The 19,589-nt window shown below is 42.5% G+C and overlaps 1 protein-coding gene across 1 annotated transcript; it reads left to right on the top strand.

Moving 5' to 3' along the window:
• Positions 1-283: 283 nt before the first annotated feature.
• MAGT1 (magnesium transporter 1) lies at positions 284-15,818 on the top strand. Its single transcript, XM_060270163.2, has 10 exons — positions 284-401; positions 2,145-2,314; positions 3,202-3,319; positions 3,729-3,869; positions 5,010-5,150; positions 6,080-6,169; positions 9,992-10,055; positions 11,043-11,117; positions 11,563-11,653; positions 13,189-15,818. The coding sequence occupies exons 1-10, from the start codon at positions 318-320 to the stop codon at positions 13,202-13,204; spliced, it is 990 nt and encodes a 329-aa protein (XP_060126146.1). The 5' UTR covers positions 284-317; the 3' UTR covers positions 13,205-15,818.
• Positions 15,819-19,589: the final 3,771 nt, after the last annotated feature.

The following is a 19,589-nucleotide window of genomic DNA, read 5'->3' as shown; positions in this document are numbered from 1 at the left end:
TCTCGGGCGGCCAATCATATCGCAACAGCTTACTCCATTCTCATTTGTCAACGGGAGTCTGACGCATCCTTTCCCCCTCCCCCTCCCTTCCCCTCCCGAACTCCTTTCTCCTCCACTTCCAGACCAAAAAGTAAAAGTTCGGGTAGGGGCGAAGACTTAGCGAAAGAGGAAGAAGCCCAGGGGACCAATAGCTAGGCAGCGGAAGTTCCCTTCACCCAATCCGGTAGTGGCCCGACGCGCGGCCTGGCCTATGGGCGCCGGGCTGCCCGTGAGTGTCTTTTCTGCCTGTCGCCGAAGGACGGGAGGCCGGTTCAGTCATGGCGGCGTTTCTGAGGGTTCTGGCGCTGGCTTTCTTGGCCGTGCTGGCCGGCTCCGGCGTCGGAGGGCAGAAGAAGAAGGAGGTGAGTGGGGCCGGCTGGAGGAGGGCCGATGCGGTCGCGATCCAGGCGGGGAGGAGGAGAGGGAGAGGGGCACACCGAGGTCATCCAACCTCCCACCTTTCTTACTCTCAGGGCCCAATTTACGGAGCCTCGCCAACAACTGTTTGCTAGGCCGGCAGTTATCCTAGGAGGAGCTTTGTGTGCGCGCGACGGACTACAGGGTTGCCGAGCATGTGCAGAGTGCCGCCGCCCCTGCGCCTCAAGCACTTTTCACCGCTTAATCGCCGCTCGTCTCTCCCACTGCAGTCCTGTGGGAGTCTTCGGGCCCGAGTCCTCCTCTCTCTCAGGCTGCTGCTGTTAAGTTGCCGCCGCAGAGTTCCCCTTGGTGGAGAGATTGATTCATAACAAGTGATGATGATGAAGAAGATTATAATCAATGAAAAAGTTGTTGGCTGCTGCCAGTTACACTGCAATTAAATAGAATACGTTTCGCCTAATTCATGCATGACCAGGCTGCAGCTATAGGCGCAAGCGAATTAGTGTCGCCAGATTTTAGCAAGAGATATCTAGAAGAGGGCGCGTTTTCCTGTCACCGTAGGGTAGCGACGGGCGCTGCCTACGCTGCGAGGATGATCCGACGATTATGACTCTTAGGCAGTGAATGGCTGCTTCTTGGGAGAAAAGCAATGACAAACCTAGACAGCATCTTAAAAAGCAGAGACATCACTTTGCCGACAAAGGTCCGTATAGTTAAAGCTATGGTTTTCCCAGTAGTGATGTATGGAAGTGAGAGCTGGACCATAAAGAAGGCTGATCGTCGAAGAATTGATGCTTTTGAATTATGGTGCTGGAGGAGACTCTTGAGAGTCCCATGGACTGCAAGAAGATCAAACCTATCCATTCTGAAGGAAATCAGCCCTGAGTGCTCCCTGGAAGGACAGATCGTGAAGCTGAGGCTCCAATACTTTGGCCACCTCATGAGAAGAGAAGAATCCTTGGAAAAGACCCTGATGTTGGGAAAGATTGAGGGCACTAGGAGAAGGGGACGACAGAGGACAAGATGGCTGGACAGTGTTCTCGAAGCTACGAACATGAGTTTGACCAAACTGCGGGAGGCAGTGCAAGACAGGAGTGCCTGGCGTGCTATGGTCCATGGGGTCACGAAGAGTCGGACACGACTAAACGACTAAACAACAACAAGTGAATGGCAGGTGATGACCGAGAGAACTGAAAATGGGGCAGCATCTAAGGATGCCTTCCTTGGCATGTCTATACAGACCATATGTTGTGTGGCCAAGTTCATGGAATCAAAGGCTTGTTGCATTGTCTGAATGCTGTGAACAGGCCTAGTGTATTCCATATAATCTGGACATCTTCCGTGGCCTCTGACCATTACCCACCCTTTCTGGGGCTGATGGGAGTTGTAGTCTTCCGACATCTGTAGGACACGAAATTGGGGAGGCTGTTGCAAGCAGCACTGAGGAAGTGAATATTCACCTCGGTTTATCAATGCAAGTTGCTGTGAAGAAATGGTACTGAGAAGGAGATGAAATTGCAACATATTGGAAATGCTAAAGAGAAGACATAAGTATTCCATTCTCAGTGTCCCAACATAGTTTAGGAGCTGGGTCTGATTCTGGGATCATACAGCTAATACATATTTAAATGTCATGCATGGTTGTTCAGATTAAGCTGTAGCAGTTTAGACTCCTAGTAGAAGACTTGTTTAACAGAAACGGTTTTCTTTCCAATTTTATGTTTTAGATGGTTCTTTCAGAAAAAGTGAACCAGCTGATGGAATGGGCTAGCAAACGGTCGGTTATTCGATTGAACGGTGATAAATTTCGTCGTCTTATAAAGGCACCACCAAGAAACTACTCTGTGATTGTTATGTTCACTGCACTTCAGCCTCACAGACAATGTGTTGTGTGCAAGTATGGATTTAAATTACTTGAAAATTCATTATTACAGAAAACCTTGTATGCTTTTTTGTGTCAGAGTATTTCTTCTTTGTTTTATCCTTTTTACTTCAAGCTTATACTGTTGTACTCAAGGGAAAAGCACCAGGCTAGCATTCAAAAAATCAGGTGTACCAAAAGATTGATGAAGTAGCAATTAATCATTGTGATATTTTGAAAATAATTCTTTTATAAATGATATAAAGTCATACACAGGGAGTTGCTTTTATGTTAACATTACTATGCCTGCTTCTTATGAAGAGAATTTGACAGAAAGAATGTATCTTCAAACAATTCGTGTAGGGATTGTGCTTGCTAAACCTTATTCAAGCAGCTGATTCACAGACCATCATCTTTAATTGACTTAGCATTTGGCATCAGAGACTTAAATTCTACCAGCGCACATTTGAAGTGCCAACTGTAACAGGTTTAGCATTTAGCATTAAAGATTTAAATTCTACTTACACCTGGAGTGCCATCTGTTCTCAAATTATAAAAATATTCTCAAAGAAATGCTCACTGACATGAGGGATCCAGCTAAAGACATTCTTTATTGGTACTACATTAGCTGAGACTGAGTGATTGTGGTTCTTTGAATCCTACTATCTAAAAGGCTTTCTCCAAAGAAAGCAAAATTGCAACTTTGTGGGAATGCCAGGAAGTATATGCATCCCTGTCAGTTCAGATGCTGTTCTGTTGTAGTGGTGACTTGTGGCTGCATGATCATTGCTGCTGTTCAAGTTTTTTCTTACAGCTAGTGTGAAAGTGTGGGCTTACTTTCTTGAAACATCTGATGGGCTAAATGTTTTTCAATTGTGACATGGTTAGATGCTTGAACAGCACTTTCTTACATTTTTTTGTAGGCAAGCTGATGAAGAATATCAGATTCTGGCGAACTCATGGCGGTACTCAAGTGCATTCACAAACAGGATCTTTTTTGCCATGGTTGATTTCGATGAAGGTTCTGATGTATTTCAAATGGTAATGTGCTTCTTGCGTAGTTATACTTGTGGAGTAAGATTAAGAAAAAGATGTGCATTACTGTTTTGTTTTTAAAAAATGTTTATACTTACTGGGGAGTCAGTAACATAAACATAATATTGCTCTAATATTTAGGATTGCACATTAAGTAATAACTTGCTTCTCCAGAGCATTTCAGACTAAGTGGAGTGGGAGGTAAGAAAAAAGCTTTTCTGGTAACCTGATAGTACAACTACTGGTATTTATGTGAGACAGTGGAGTTTGCATGCAACATAGACCTATGTGTTTTGGTTCACAGGTTATAATGCCTGGATAACTTCAGAATCTGAGCTCCATTTCAGAGCATGGATTTTAGGTAACAAACAATTTGAGTGACAGTATGTTTCTGTGTGTTTCTTAAAAAATACAGCTCAACATGAACTCTGCTCCAACCTTCATTAATTTCCCACCAAAAGGGAAACCGAAAAAAGGTGACACATACGAACTGCAAGTACGAGGTTTTGCTGCTGAACAGATAGCCCGTTGGGTTGCTGATAGAACTGATGTCAATGTAAGTAAAGGCCAGACTTCAACTTCTGTGCAGTGTTTTGCTTCTAACTGTAATATAAATAAATAAATAAATAAATAAATAAATATATTATTGTTCTGTTGACCATTCATCTTAGCCTCAAACAGCAGGACTGCCACACAAAGAGAACAAGTTCATGAGCACTTGGCCATCTTTTCCACCATATGCATACACTCAGTACAATTATTTCTTTTAAACCAGAACAGTTTACTTAGTCTTATTTTTGTGCTCAACGAAATCATGTTTTCCATGGTGGATGGAGAAAGGGTCAGTGGGTTGTACTATTAGATAATTTTATGGAGAGGCAATTGCAAATTTTGTTTCCCAGTTGTCATGAGCATCCTGGTAAAACTGTTAGTGATTGGAGTGTCTTTCAAAAAATACTTAGTAAATATATTCTCATGTCACTTTTCAAATTATTTTCGGGGCATTCTAAAATCCAGCTACAACCCTTTGCTATGGTTTTTGTATTATTATTGCAGCTTAATCCTATACATGATTATTTGGGAGTAAGTCCACTGTGTTCAGTGAGGATTGTTCCCACATAAGTATGCATATAATAAATGCAGCTTTAAATGGTATAAAGGTTCTTATTAGAGATCTGTGGGCATCTGCACCATTTACCTGTAAGGTAAGATTGACTACAACTTGGAGCAGGAATGCCTCAGTGGTATATCTCAATTTGAAATTTCAATTTCATTGGTGTCCAGTATTTGTTGTTGTTTAGTCGTTTAGTCGTGTCCAGTATATTCCGTGCTATTTCTGAGGTTTTATACACAAGATGAAACATTTTCTTTTTAAAGCAGATGTTTTTGTAATATGCTTCCTGGATATAGTTTAATTGCAACCTACTTTGAGGTAGCTTATGAGAACAACAGAGTGTAATGTAATTAAAATATTGAAATTATTTGTATACAGTGTTGCTATTCAAAAGCAATTTTCCTTATGGAACACTTTAGGTTTGTTTTTTTTTAAAGAAGTTGAAGTAGCTTTGCTGCATTTTCAAAAACTTACCTATCCCTCTAGTAGTAAAACTTTTTCAGGAATTATTGGTGCCTATATATTTTTGTACAGAATTATTCCAGTTTGCTTTAATGTGCAAACTGTTTTTGACTTTCATAGATCCGTGTGATAAGGCCTCCAAACTATGCTGGGCCCTTGATGTTGGGGCTGCTGCTCGCTGTTATTGGCGGACTTGTATACTTAAGAAGAAGCAACCTGGATTTTCTGTATAACAAGACAGGCTGGGCTTTTGCTGCTTTGGTAAGCAAATTACAGTACCTTGTAACCATTTTGTTTCCTCTTTTCTCCCCAGGATCCCTCTCCCAACCTTCCTCATCACTTGGCCTATTCTTTGCATGCATCTACCACGATCTGGCTGTATTGTGTTTTAGTCTAAAAAATAGATTGTCATTCTGGTTTTTAATAACAGTTTCTTTTCCACTGATTCAGATGGAAGGGCTGCTGTAGCTTGTTCCCCATACTAAGGGAGTATTAGCAAACAGGATGGCTTTGGATCCTGCAGATCCACTGCCATTTCTAGAATATCCCTTCTTGTTCTCTCCAGCGTCAGAGTTCTGATGTCAGAGTGATAATGGCTGTGGACCTTTCTGCAGCTTCATAGAGCAGGCATATGAGGTCAGATCTTCTTGTCTGAGTTTGAACCTCTCTGTCCTTGGGGAGGGAGATCTGAAGAATACTATTCTTGCCCCACCCCCACACCTAAGATTGTGGCAAAAGGTTTTTTGTTTGTTTGCTTGTAAATTGTTGTGAGTTTACATTTTAAAGGAAATAAAATAGCTTCATTCCCTTAGTGGGAGCTCTTTTATTGCAGGAAAGATGCAGTTGTGAAATTATTGTTTTCTGTTGGATTGAAAAAAAATGGGTTTTAATTGCTTTGCTTGGGGCATGTTCAGTATTGTTCACTTGTGGACAGGACGCTCCTGGCTATGTCACATGATTGTGTAATATGCAATCATGATGTGTGCATAAATTAAATACAAACTCATTTTGAGGATTCGACTAGGGCACAGGCTCAGAATATATCTGAAATTTAAAGCTGTGGGGAAATAGTGGACACAGATTAATGACCAGCATTGTTTGAGGTCACTTAGAAGGTGAGCAATGTTTGATTCAGGGATGTCTTTCTTGGTGCTTACATGTTTGCTGATTTCTCAACCTGTTGTTTCCAGTGTTTCGTTCTGGCAATGACATCAGGGCAAATGTGGAACCACATCAGAGGGCCACCATATGCTCATAAGAATCCCCATTCAGGTCAAGTGGTAAGTGCTCATTTAAAAAACAAACATCAGAACTCCAGTATCACTTTTTAAAATATGTTAACATTTCAGCATATACTACCCTTTCAAGTGCATTTGTAAAACTCTAAAACACCTGAACATACAACCCCCATCCCACAAAAGCAGCAGCTACTAAGTATTTTTTTTCAAGTGTCAAACTCAACTACAGACTTCTATTAATGTGTCTTGAGAGACTTTCTAAGGACCAGCAGAGTTTCTCTCTGGTTCCAAAGAGTTCCAGAGATTCACACCCCGGGAGAAAGCACTATTCCTTGCACTCACACTGTTTAATAGCTCTTGCTTGATGGACCAGAGAGCAGGGCTCCTGCTTGGGCAGGCTCATACAGGTATAGGTGGTCCTTTAGACAATATAGTCTCCAACGATTTAGGGTTCTAAAGGCCACAACCAGCTCTGAATTGAGTCCAGAAGCAAAGGGGCTGCCAGTGTAACTGATACAGGATAGGTGTATTCAAAATAGGAGGTACAGAATATGTAATGGATACAGAACAGGAGTATTCAGAATAGGTGATACACTTTTTACTGGTGTAGATTATTGTAGCTAGTATACATTTCTCTCCTGAAATTTTTTTTTTGTCACACACTGCCTGTTAACGAGGTCCCTGATTAGGCATGTTCCTTCCTTCAGTTTATTGTTAAAGGTTCTGTCTTTCATAGCTGCAGGCCTCTTAAATGTGAAACTGAGAGTTTCTAGGCTGTGCTAAAAGTGAAAATTGTGTGGTTATTTTAAGCAACACTTCATTGCTTTCGGATTCTCACAAACTGTTGGCCACAGTAATGCTAAATCTCGCATTTTCAGTTTTAAAAATACATACATTTCCCCCTCCTATTTGCTTTCACTACATACTGTTCAATTCAAAATTTATGTATCCTGGATTTGTTTGTATTCAACTTGGTTTTGCTCAGAGTTGACCCACTGAAATTAAGGAACGTGGTTAAGTTATGTCCATTAATTTCAATGAGTAAGATGAGTTCAGTGCCAGCCCATGTTTAGTAAAAGTGCAGAAGCACATTGAATTGAGTTTTCTGTTTGAAAACTTGCAAAGGGGACCTTCTTTATAAATCTACTTTAAACCTTGATCAGGGGAGTTCTGTGGTTATTTTGGCACATGACTTGCAATCAGAGCTCCTGCATGAAGCTCTGTCTCCCCTGCTGCTTTTTGTGCAGGCCCAGATGTTTAGCAAGTTGCTGCGAGTTTTAATCTGCCACCACATCTCTACTTATTTAGATTCATACCGAGAATGATTGAAGACTGGACATTTTTAAAATTGGCAAAGCATGATTCTAACATTTATACATATATACAATGGAAGCCTTGTTTGCCACACTATTATTTCAGTTGACTTCACAAGGGGGTGAGACACTATGTAATATTGGATGGCTTTACACCACATCACCTCTGCACAGTGATATCATGGACTGGCTGGCTGAAGGGGAATAGTGGGTGGCACCAGCCGGGGAACCCCCAATGGAAACCCCAGAGCAGGAAGGCTCAGAGCCAGGGGATTGATGGTGGGATGCTGAGGAGAGGTCAGGGGGAGAGACTTGGAAGGAAGGGCTGGATGTTGGAAGGTGCAACAGGGTTTAGTGAGTAGGAAGCGCTTGTGATAGGGAGCAGTTCAGACTCCGAGGCTGAAGCAGAGGAGGGGGATCAAGAGACTGCTAAAGAATCCAGGGACTCTCCCTCTCCTGCTGTTACAAGCTCCCCTCCTTCTTGGTCTCCAAGAATATGCAGAATAATGAGTAGGGCAGAACAGGGACTAGAGGCATGCTTGGGAACTATCTGGGAGAGGAGGAGCCTCACAAAGGGTGCAAGGCTCTTCAGTCCTGGCAACTGCTCCATAGTGGCGATACCTGCTGGGAAATGTTGCTGAGTTGTATAAAGTTTCATTGAATAAAGAGTTAGCTTCACTGACAATGAAGCCTTGCGTCTTTCGTACTGACTTGCATCTGACTCCGGCCCTGACAAGTATGAAGTACGATCGCATCTTGTTATGTTCTGGGGACAGAACAAAAACCCCTGCATGAGCAATTTTACCTCCCATAGCTGGTGCACTGAACAGGTCTTGCCCCCACAAGCAAGGCAGAGAGCTTTTATGCTCTTCTACTTGCGTACTGGGCTCTGGGAGGCTCTCTTGTGGCTTCTGGGAGGCTCTCACAAGATCTCACAGGGCAATCGTTCCCACAAGATCTGGTGAGAGCATCCCAGAGCTTGGTAAGCAAGGTGGAGAGCTTAAAATCTACTTGTGTGCCAAGAAAACCCAGAACAAAAGGAGCTTTTAAGCTCTCCAACTTACATGCAATTAATTTGTGGGCTTTCAACTGGCCAGCTTTCAGTCACGGAGGTTGAAATTGTGCTAGTTAATTGTGTGCAAGATGTGATCATTCAGTATTACTAGTAATCCAGGGATTGGACCAACTGCGTGGATACAAATCAAATGTACAGTGGTGCCTCGCTAGACGAATTTAATTCGTTCCACAGGTCTATTCTTATAATGAAAAATTCGTCTAGCGAATCCCATAGGAATGCATTGAATTATTTTGATTTTATTTTTGCCCATAGGAACGCATTAATTGAATTTCTATGCATTCCTATCAGAAACCGTGATTCGCTAGATGAATTTTTCGTAAAATGAATTCGTCTAGCAAGGCAACCTTCACTAGAAAAAATCCTTTCTTTAAGCGAAAATTTCGTCTTACAGGGCGTTCGTTATTCTAAGTTCATTTCTTATATATGCAAAACTAATAAACATTTTTTTAAAACAAAACAAAACAACAACTTCAGAAGCCAAACACTGATAGTAAATTAATCTGAATACACTTAAATGGAAGTTGCACAATTCTTAAAGGAGGATAAGGAGTGTGTGTTAGAAAGACCAGTAACCTTTTTAAGTGGGCCCTTTTGCTCCTTTGCATATCTTATACTTAGGGAGAAAATGAAACCGCATTCCTTGGAAGCAAATCTTTTCTGCAGTTTTTTTTTAGTTGTCTATAAAATGCATATATGCATTTCATAAACCAACTCGATAGATTTCCCTTTTGCTGGGAGGTATGGTATTTTGAGTTATGGCTCCAACTTCTGGTCAAGGCAGGTGCAAATGCTTTGGAAAAATGCTATAACAACCATGATGCTCCAGTAAGCAGTGGTTCCCAGGGGGCCTGTGACACCATTCACATAACAGAAAGTACTATAGAGAGAGCAAAATTTTCAAGAGGTGGGGGTCCATGGCTTGGCTTTTGAAACAAAGGGGGTCTACAGAACTTAACTAATTGGGAACCACTAGTTTGCTCCTCTCTTGGCTAAATTAGGTACAGTTGCTTCTCTCCGACTCTCTTAGGCTCTTGGGTAGATGGAATTGCTGAAATATTTGTTTTCCTTGTTTTTTGAGATTGTTATAGGTGACAGTAACAAAGCAGTCTCTAGCCTACGGGGACTGAGCTTTATCCTTTGTAGGTTAAAGCCTGCATTTTAAATGTAGAAAGCAATCGTTGTTACACATCCTGAAATATTGTTGTAGTTCCTGGCAGGAGATGGACCATCACATGCAGCATTAGCTGACCTGAAAAGCCAGGTACCACAGTAATATGCCATGGGAATAACTACTGATTAGAACAGTTTTGCAGTCGTGAGAATCCCTTTTAAGCAAGTCTGGAGACTAAGTGAACCTGGCTTTTCATCCCCATGTAGATCTGTGTGTGAGCATGTGCAAATTTAGCTCAGGAATTTTATAATCAAATATGAAATGATCAAAACTGCATAATTTTTAAAACCCTTTTCTTGCAGAGCTATATCCATGGGAGCAGTCAAGCTCAATTTGTTGCTGAAACACACATTGTTCTGTTGTTTAGTATCCTTCTTAACAACAAATACTTAAGCATGAAAGCCTTTCAACCAGATCTACAGTAGCCAAAGTTTCCTGGGGCTTGCATCAGTGACTTTGCAACCTTCTAAAGAAATCATTGATCAGATCAAGCAAGTAGTTGCTGAATTCTGATGCCAGTCAAGTGTGGTTATCTGGATGGAAAATCATTGTAACTGCTAGATTTTCATATAGGTGGTAGCAAACTATGTTAAGAGTAGACTCAGTGAAATGAATAGATCTAAATGTGTGTCCATTATTTTCAGTGGCTCCTCTCTCAGTAGGACTGCTGTTATATTTAAGGACAGGCATGCTTAGAATGTTTGTACTTTTAACTCTTGTTATAAACGTCCTTGGGGTTATCTGTGTAAGTTTAAGCTTTTAATTGTAACTTCAAAAGTGCCACAGACTGTGCATTTCCCTCTCTATGCTTCTTGAGTTTATATCTGTTAGTACAAACTGAAAATAGCATTGCTTGTGAAGTCAGTTGTAATCCATGAAAGCTTTTGACTCAATAAGTTTGTCTTTATAAGCCGCTATGAATTCTTTGATTTGGTTAACATTGTGTAACTTATGCTGCCCGCCCCATCCCTAATTCAGTGATTTGCCCCTCCAGCTCCCCTCACTACTGTCTCTTGCTTCCAATCGTGCATAAAAGATAAAAAGCACAAAGCAGTGCAGTAGCTACTTGCTCAGCTAACAGAAGTCAGGTGGGGTGAGCGGGAATCTAGCAAGGTTTTAAGAATGCAGAGACCTAAAACGTAATGACTCTTACCCTTCCTCCCTCTTTTTGTAGTTCAACCCAGAATGCTAGGACATAGTTGCTGAGTTCAAATTTGGCTCAGTCTTTCAAACTCTGCAACTAGAGCAAAAGTTAGGATCTTTCTAAATGCTTAGCATTAAGAAACTGGATAGGAATGTGCCGTACTTTTGTTCAGCCTGTTGAAGTGGTTTAGCCTTAAACAGCTTTCTCAGATGCTGGTGTTACTCTTGGGATGGTGCTCCTGCATGAAGCTGCTACTTCTGACCTGGAGGTAATGAAGAGAAAAAGTAAGTACCAGATTTCCCTTCACCTGGCAGGGATGGTAATGTTGGGTTGCAGCGCCATCTTCTGATCAATTCTGACACCACAGCATTCCCCCCTTCCTTTCTTTCTTTCCTGTGCCTGGAATGCAGTGTGCTTGCATTTTTAAATCGGGAATGCCAGGATGGAAAAAAGCAGGTGTGTGTATGTGTTTGTAAAAAAAAATATTTTGGTACTTGGGAAAACTTTCCTCTGGCAGTTGTGTTGTCAGTAAGAATAGGTTTGTTACCTACTGCTGGTTTTCTAAGTTGTATGGCCTCTTTTGCTCCTTTTGACAGTTTTCTCACAAATTAATTCCGTTCAAACTGCAGTTAGACAATCAGTAAGCATTATTTAAATTTCAGTTTCATGGTAGATTATTTTCATGCTGTTTTGGCAAGCTGACTTCGTTTTGTGGTTTATTTCCTGCAGTAATGTGTATGGCTGGCATCGGTTTGGTGGTCTTGTTCTTCAGTTGGCTGCTCTCAATATTTAGAGCTAAGTACCATGGCTATCCATACAGGTATGTATTTTTTGCTATTTAAAATTCCTTTATTCCAATAAATAGCATTTTAATAGTATTTTGACATTGAGCACATCTGAAAAGAAACTTGCATCGTTTGTTTGGATAATTCCAAACTATTAATGATACTTTAACAGAGAACCCTGAACATGGTGTCACTTTTTTCCCTATTTGGTGTCTTATGAAGTAACACTAATGTTACTGGTCTGTAGAAAAGGTAACTTGAAAAAAGAGACATTGCACATACTTTTATAAACCAAGAAATCTTTAATAAAAAGATTATTTAAAGAAATAAATTGATGTTTTATGAAGAATATGAATTAGACTAAACAAAATAAAAAAAATCCTTCCAGTAGCACCTTAGAGACCAACTAAGGTTTGTCATTGGTATGAGCTTTCGTGTGCATGCACACTTCTTCAGATACACTGAAGGAATCACAAGACAGAGAAACCAGTAGGAGAACACTTCAGTCTCCCAGGACATTCTATACAAGATCCCAAAGTAACTGTCTTATTACAAAAGAATTTCAGAAATAGACTGGAAAGAGAAGTTGCTGAATTGTAACTTATTACCAGACTTAAAAACCATGGAGAGACCTGATCTGAATAGAGACATTGGATTCTTATCTCATTATACATGATAAAGCTATTTTTAGCCATCTCACCCCTTGCTTTTTCCTGTGATACCAGTTGCAGTCATTAACAGTCGTCAACAGGTTTACCACGCCTATCAGCCAATCACCCATTCCCACCACCCTTCTGAGGTAATACCCCTCCCCACCCTCTCACTATATATAAGGGTCTGGTGACTTCTGTTTCAGTGTATCTGAAGAAGTGTTCATGCACACAAAAGCTCATACTAATGACAAACTTAATTGGTCTCTAAGGTGCTACTGGAAGGAATTTTTTTATTTTGTTTCGACTACGGCAGACCAACACGGCTACCTACCTGTAACATGAATTAGACTGATTTTTTTTTTAAAACAAGCAAGTTAGAAGATAAATAAACCAGATCAAGGGAAGCAAGCATGGCCATTCAGAAGGCACAATGCAGTACATCACAGGGTTAAAACCACAGAGGGGAATCTTTATTTTAAAACCAGACAAGACTACCTTTTCTGTATTGTGATTAAAGAAAAAAAACATACTTTGGACAAGTATTTGGACAAGTCCCTAAAATATGCTAGGCCTGCGTGCTGTATACAAATGGAATGCACAGGTTCCTGCCTGCAGACAGATTGTCTAAGTGGGACTTGGAGGGAGAGGACCCTGAGCTAAGAATTCATCTGCTGCTGTTCTGTTGGCATGTTTTCTGTCACACTTCCCAAATGATGCTAACTAAAATTTAAATGCAGCATACTCTGATGCCAGGTACATTTTAAATTTCTTTAAAATCAGTGGGTGTTCACTTTGAGTCTTTAGGATTTGTGAGCAATAATTGCTTATTTTGATTTGGTAACCTGAAAAGTGTGTGTTCTCATTCTCTCTCTCTCTCTCTCTCTCTCTCTCTCTCTCTCTCTCTCTCTCTCTCTCAGCTTCCTAATGAGCTAAAGAATGTTGCATCTCTGCTGTTTTCCTGAAGCGTGAAATATGTGGACCATGCTACCTCCATTTGAAATGAATGGGAATGAGACTGTTGGACACCAAACCAAAGATGTCAAGTGCCTTGACAATTTGCCCTAAAAGTCATGGGGAGTATTAAGATACATGCTCTTTTCTCCATTTACTTTAAGTAACCCGAGGTACCACTGTATAATTTTGCATCTGGGTTCCTTGTTTCTGATTAGTTTAAAAGAAAACTAAATTTTAATTCTCAGGCAACAGTCCAAAGGCCCTCTTTTCGGCAGATGTTAGTGCCTCTGTGTTATGCATAGAGACACCCTGATAATCACAGTTACCACCACTTGTTGCTTCATGAACTACTGGACCTATTCATAGTTCACCTGCATTTCAGGGTGGCTTTTAGTGGGGTGGGGGGCATAGGGAAGGCTGCTTTCACAAGGGAGGGAGGTGCCCCAAAACAGTACAGTGTGCATGTGCAGTTCTCCATACAGTCCTTTGGGCTGTGGCTTTAACTGTTATATACACTGGATTGTATTTCTAGCACCTACAAGGTCTGTACATTTTGCCCATATTTTTCTCCCCCTATTGCAAAGGACTCATTGCAGACGCATTCAGTAGGTCCCTCTTTGTAAGGCAGATGTTCAGCTTCCAGGTGATCTGATTCTATGTAGGGCAAAAGATTCCTGCATTGCAGGGGGTTGGACTAGATCAGGGGTCCCCAGACTACAGCCCCCGGGCCGGATGCGGCCCAATTGGCCTCCCAATCCGGCCCGCGACGACCCCCGCCGCCCGCTGCCGCCGCCCACTCTTACGGCGCGCGGCGCGGCAACGACCTTCAAAATCAGAAAAAAATCGCCGAAAATCCTTTGTGCGCATGCGTATGAGCCTCTCCCGACCCAGAAGAGGTCATTTCCGGTGCACTTCCGGGGCGGGGGAGGCCCATACGCATGCGCACAAGCGATTTTCGGCGATTTTCTTCCGACCGTGTGCGTGTGCGCATGCGCACGGGCGCGCACTCCCCCGCCCTCCGGCCCGCTGCGCGCGCACTCCCCTACCCTCCGGCCCGCCGCGCGGTCGGCGCGGCAGGCACCGGCCCAAAGCCCGGTAAGTCTGGGGACCCCTGGACTAGATGATCATCCAACTCTATGAAGAAAATTTTAACCTCGGTTTCTGTGCAACATGTTCCAATGCAGAGCCACCTGAGAAGAGAAGTGGCTTTAAAAAAAAGTACATAACTTAAAAATACATAACTTGAATGTGACTTCCATAAGCCTTTCTCTCTCTCTCTCTCTCAAACCCTTGGAGTATCTTTCAACAATACTGCTGTCATAATTATGAGGGGGACCCAGTTGCATTCATTCGCTTTGTAATCTACACTAGAACTCCTTCAGTAATGTGCATCGTCCTCTTACTCCATGCACAGTGCAAATGCTCATGACTACCATAAAGTGTTTTCTGATGTTGAAACTCATTTGGGCTTGTAGCCTCAGCAGACCTTTGTTCAATAAAGAAAAATCCTCAACAATTTGTGTTAAAAGGTGCACAGCCTGGATCTGATTCTCTGTGCAGAGCAGTCTGCTGTATACACATTCACCAGCCAAACAAAGTCAGTGTGGTCAGCCTTGATAGTACTAATTTGCTATTGTGTTAGTCTCCCAAACAAGTGAAGCTATTCATATTGCCAACTTGCTATGGGCTGAAAATAAGGCCCTGATCCAGTATGTTAATGACATGCCTACTGTTCTAGGTGGTGTGTGTGTGGTTTGTCGTGCACAGAACTCTTCAGTGCATTTGAGACTTGACTCACAGAACAGTTTTCACATGGAAACCTGTCTCTCGGAGTTGATTTCCATTGCCAGTTTGGGACAACATCTCTTAAATCTGAACATATTGCATGCAGAATGCAGGACAAAGCATCAAACATGTCAGTGCTTTTGCCATTGCCTTGTAATAATATTTCACTGCTTTTCTTTACCTCTGAATGCAGTGGAAATGTGTGGGGTGAGAGAGGGAAGATCCCAATATGTATAATGAATCTTAGTTGGTGATTGTAAGCTTTATAAGAAAGCCTCTGTTTCTTCTGCTTTGCTGCTTTCCCCAGCTCCTTCCATGTTCAAAGAAAATGATCTGCTTGATTTTCATCCTGCAGCCCATGCGGATACTAGGAACTGGATCTAGAAGGAATCTTAAAAGGATTCTAGGAACTGTATTAATTTCAAACTCCTGCTTCTTGGCTTGATAACACTGTCTCCTTCAAGGCAGGCCTAATACTGGGTGTAATTGACAACATAGAACAAGAAAAACATAGTGCTTTTTCTCGAAGGGAGTGGGTATGGGGAAAGTAAGGGAAATTATGTTTCTCATTAAAAGATGAATAGAGGTAACTACTACTATACTGAACAAAGTAGTTTTCTCTTATGCAAATTTGCTATATTTAATTATATTTCAAGTGCCTTAACACCATTAGTCTATTTTTTGATATTGACTCCACAAATATTTTTAAAAATGCATTTTTATACAGCTCACAGCATTCAGTTGTAGCATGGATATTGAAAGGACTACAATGGATTTTGAACAACTTTCAATAAATATTTTACCTACCCCTGCTGTTGTGTTTCTGAACTTTATCACATCTCTAAAATGTCATTTGTGGACTACCGTCCACTGTGATGTTTTCCCCTCTGCAAGCCTCAACTTGACATAAATCAGACTTGCTCAAAAGGCTACATTTTGATAGAAATATTTTTAGGTGCATTTGACTGAGATGATCTATAAGTGGCCCACATTTAGCTCTATCACATTTTACTCTAACAAGCAATGTTTGCAGCAGTGAAAACATTGTTAGTACTAACACCATCCAGGACTTCATTCTGGAAAGGTCTGCAGAGTGGCCATCCCACTTGCACATTGTATTTATAGTTTGTTTCTTTTATCTATATCAGGCATCCCCAAACTGTGGCCCTCCAGATGTTTTGGCCTACAACTCCCATGATCCCTAGCTAAGAGGACCAGTGGTCGGGGAAGATGGGAATTGTAGTCCAAAACATCTGGAGGGCCAAAGTTTGGGGATGCCTGATCTATATGCTTCCTTTTATCGAAAGGTCCCAGGGTGTTGTACAACATTAAGAGCAAACTTTACACAGCGTAATAATAAAAACATAATACAGAGGATAATAATACACAGTATTAACAACAACAACAACAACAGTCATGGTCCCCGCATTTAATAGACCATAAATTCTGAGAGGCTTTCCCTCATATTCTCCTACAGTAGTTGAGCAGAGAGTGGAAGGATCACTAACACCAAGCCCTGGTAGCAGCAAGGCCCCTGAAGTCAGCTGTCGCCTGACTGAGCAGATGTTGGGATTCCTGTCTGCTAACTTCCAGCAACAACAAAACCAAAGCCTTCATTGAACAGCATGAGGGATGGAGTGGGTTCCTACTAACCCACTTTGGGAACCACTGTGCTAACCACCTCAAAAGTGCTTCTCTGCCTTTGACAGTTGCAGAAGATGTGTCCCTGCAGGGCTTCGTGTTCATGCTACACACATTCATCTGTTGCATAACCGTCATGTGGCTTGCAGAGAATCCTATCTGGAACACGCAGGTTGACAACCTATCTAGCCTTAGGAACTTCTGACCACTGGCCCATGTGGCAAGCTGCACCACTATGGCCTCCCCAAGGAAGGTTGTTGGCATCTGTCTTGAGCAAGGGTCTGCAACCTAAGGCTCATGGGCCGCAAGTGGCCCACGGGTGTCATTTAACTGGCCCCTGAGGCGCCCCTGAACCAAGCCGCTTGCTTGGCGAGTCCCTGTGTGCTGCACTAAACTGGCGCAGTGCAGGGACTCGCTTTTGCAGCATCAGAAATTTGTGCATGCGCAGATGCCGGAAATCACATTGCACAGACGCCAGAAATCACGGGTGCGCACGCTCACGCTTTGGCCCGCAGAGGGATCTCTGCTGGAGTGAACTGGCCCAGACAAGGTAAACCTTTCCGAGCCCTGGTCTTGAGAGACAATGGAAGAATGCGCCTTTGGGGGTAAAGTCAAAGCAGTTGGAGAGTCACAGCGCCTGACATGGCTGTAGAGACTGATATAGGAGAGGAAGGTTTGATTGCAGATGATGGGTGTCCATTATTGCTGAAAGACCAGCTGGATATATGCTAGCCTCTGGCTTGTCCTGGGATGGAAGGACCATATGAGAACTTTTCATCTCAGTTGTGTTTTGTTCAAGCAAATAAGGTCTTCTAGGGCTCTGGCCTATCTTGTTTTTCTGAACATGCTGTTTGGTCATGATTCACTGCAGGCTGTTGCCCACAGCTCAGCCCTGGGAAGAAGCATAGGGATTGTTTGCAGCGATGATATTTTGTAAATGTCAAGGTTGAGCCATAAGCAGGTGTCTGAAGTGTATCCGAGACAAGGGATGCAACACAACTTCAGCTGAGCCGGGAAAGCCTTGTTGCTCAGGCAAAGCTCCAGACTCAACAGCGTATTTCTGTAGCACCTTCCTGTTGGAGAGGGTCCCCAAAGGTGGTCCATAGCCCCAAGGAAGTGCATTGCTGGGATGGTGTAACAAGCAAAAGATCCCTCCTGTGCATAATGAACCAAATACGAGCCCCAACACCAATGACGTCCTTCCAGCCATTAATGATATTGTCAGCCTGACATTGATTTAATCTAAAGCTCCTTATCAAGGAAGTATAAAGATCAGCTACGGGAAAAATAATTCATCTGGTATATTTCAATGAAGAAAAAGCTTACCTCCTAATACCTGAGTCTGATGATGTCCTAGAACATTTAGTAATTGCAAGGAAGCTGGAGAACAGAGTGTATGTTCACCATAGATCCCTTCCAAGGACAGATAATACTAGAGCTCTTACAGGTCTACTTGCTATATCTTAAGAGCATTGGGGAACCTTTTTCAGCTGGAGGACTGCATTCCCTCATAGGGACCCATGTGGGTAGTGGTAGGTAGTACAGTAGGATACATTCCAACCATTAAAAAAACACATAGGGTTCCCCCTAATAATTATTATTTCTACCCTGCCCATCTGGCTGGGTTTCCCCAGCCACTCTGGGCGGCTTTCAACAGAAGGTTAAAAATACATTAAACATAAGAAGAGCCTGCTGGATCAGACCCAATGAGCCATGTAGTCCAGTATTCTGTTCTCTCAGTGACCAACCAGATGCCCACAAAGTGAAGCCCATAAGCAAGGCATGGGCACAAGAGCCTTGTCCCCTCTTGTGGTTTCCATCTCCTTTAGTACCGTTTGGTGCAGCTCATTGGGCACTGCAGATTTGAATTAATTTAAAATAGCTAGTTTCCCTATCTTGATATGGATCTCCTCCCTGCATTGTTTATTCTGTTATCACCAGGTTGGGCACTGCTTTCTGTTTAGGTGAAGGCAGAGGCAAAGTAGGGGTTGAGCAGCTCTATCTTCTTTCTCTCACTCGGTCTTCTCCACCGAGAGGACCTACCACTTGGTTGTTCTTCCTCTTGCTTTGAACATAGCCAAAGAAACCTTTTTTTTTTTAAAGTAACCTCTCTTGCAAGCCTGAGCTTTGGCCTGCCTCACCTTCTCCCTGCAACTGTTGGCTACTTGTGTATACACTTCCTTTGTGATTTCCTTTCTTCCATTTTTTTAAAAAGAAAACCTTTTTAAATCTCCATTCTCCTTATGCAGCCACATATATTCAGAGTCCTGCAGTGACTTCATGCTCTTTATTGCAGCTTGTAAAACAGTGAATGAAATGCCCCCCAAACCTCAGGCTTATATATACATTATTTACAGAATGAGTCCCGTCTGATTGGCTGAGTCTGCTTCCCTCCTGGAGCCTGATTGGTCTTTTCCTGCAGGCCAATCAGTTGTTGCATTCTATGATACTACCAGCCTAATAAGCTGTTAGGGAATTTTATAGGGGGGGGGCACCCAAACGAGGCTTCATTTGGGAATCAATATTGACACAAATGCCCTCAAGGGGACCCCATCTGATCCTACAAGACCACTCTAGTATTGCACCAACACGAACCCCTCGATCGAACCCCTCAAGATCAAGCCCTGTGTAATAAAGGCTCCCTTTCCTACCCTTTCTCTGTTGCCTGAGACTCTATGTAACCATATTTCTTTATGAATGAATACCATGTATCTGTATTTCTAAATGAAGCCCCCTTTTGCTACTCTAGCCAAGGGCTCTCAGGGATGCAGGGAACAGCCATAATCCTTTAAGCAAGAGGTCATGTAGCCAGGGTGGTGCTCCTCTGCATATCCATAATCCATTCAGGTACCATCTCCTGCCTTTCCCGACCCTCTGAAGCCAGAGGCAATACACACACCTGGACCCATTGTTTTTCCCCCCGCCAGGTACTCAAGGA

This window comes from Zootoca vivipara, chromosome Z2 (genome assembly GCF_965207765.1).
Source record: "Zootoca vivipara chromosome Z2, rZooViv2.hap1.1, whole genome shotgun sequence".
Lineage (NCBI taxonomy): Eukaryota > Metazoa > Chordata > Lepidosauria > Squamata > Lacertidae > Zootoca > Zootoca vivipara.
The sequence above is the reverse complement of the archived record's forward strand: the minus strand, read 5'-3'. Positions and strand labels throughout refer to the sequence as shown.

What these genes read in the sequence shown, in the direction of transcription:
- MAGT1 (XM_060270163.2), top strand. Translation starts at nt 318, where the DNA reads ATGGCGGCGTTTCTGAGGGTTCTGGCGCTGGCTTTCTTGGCCGTGCTG. An exon ending in AGACAATGTGTTGTGTGCAA is followed by an intron (nt 2,315 to 3,201) that starts GTATGGATTTAA and finishes ATTTTTTTGTAG; the next exon opens with GCAAGCTGATGAAGAATATC. An exon ending in CTGATAGAACTGATGTCAAT is followed by an intron (nt 3,870 to 5,009) that starts GTAAGTAAAGGC and finishes TGACTTTCATAG; the next exon opens with ATCCGTGTGATAAGGCCTCC.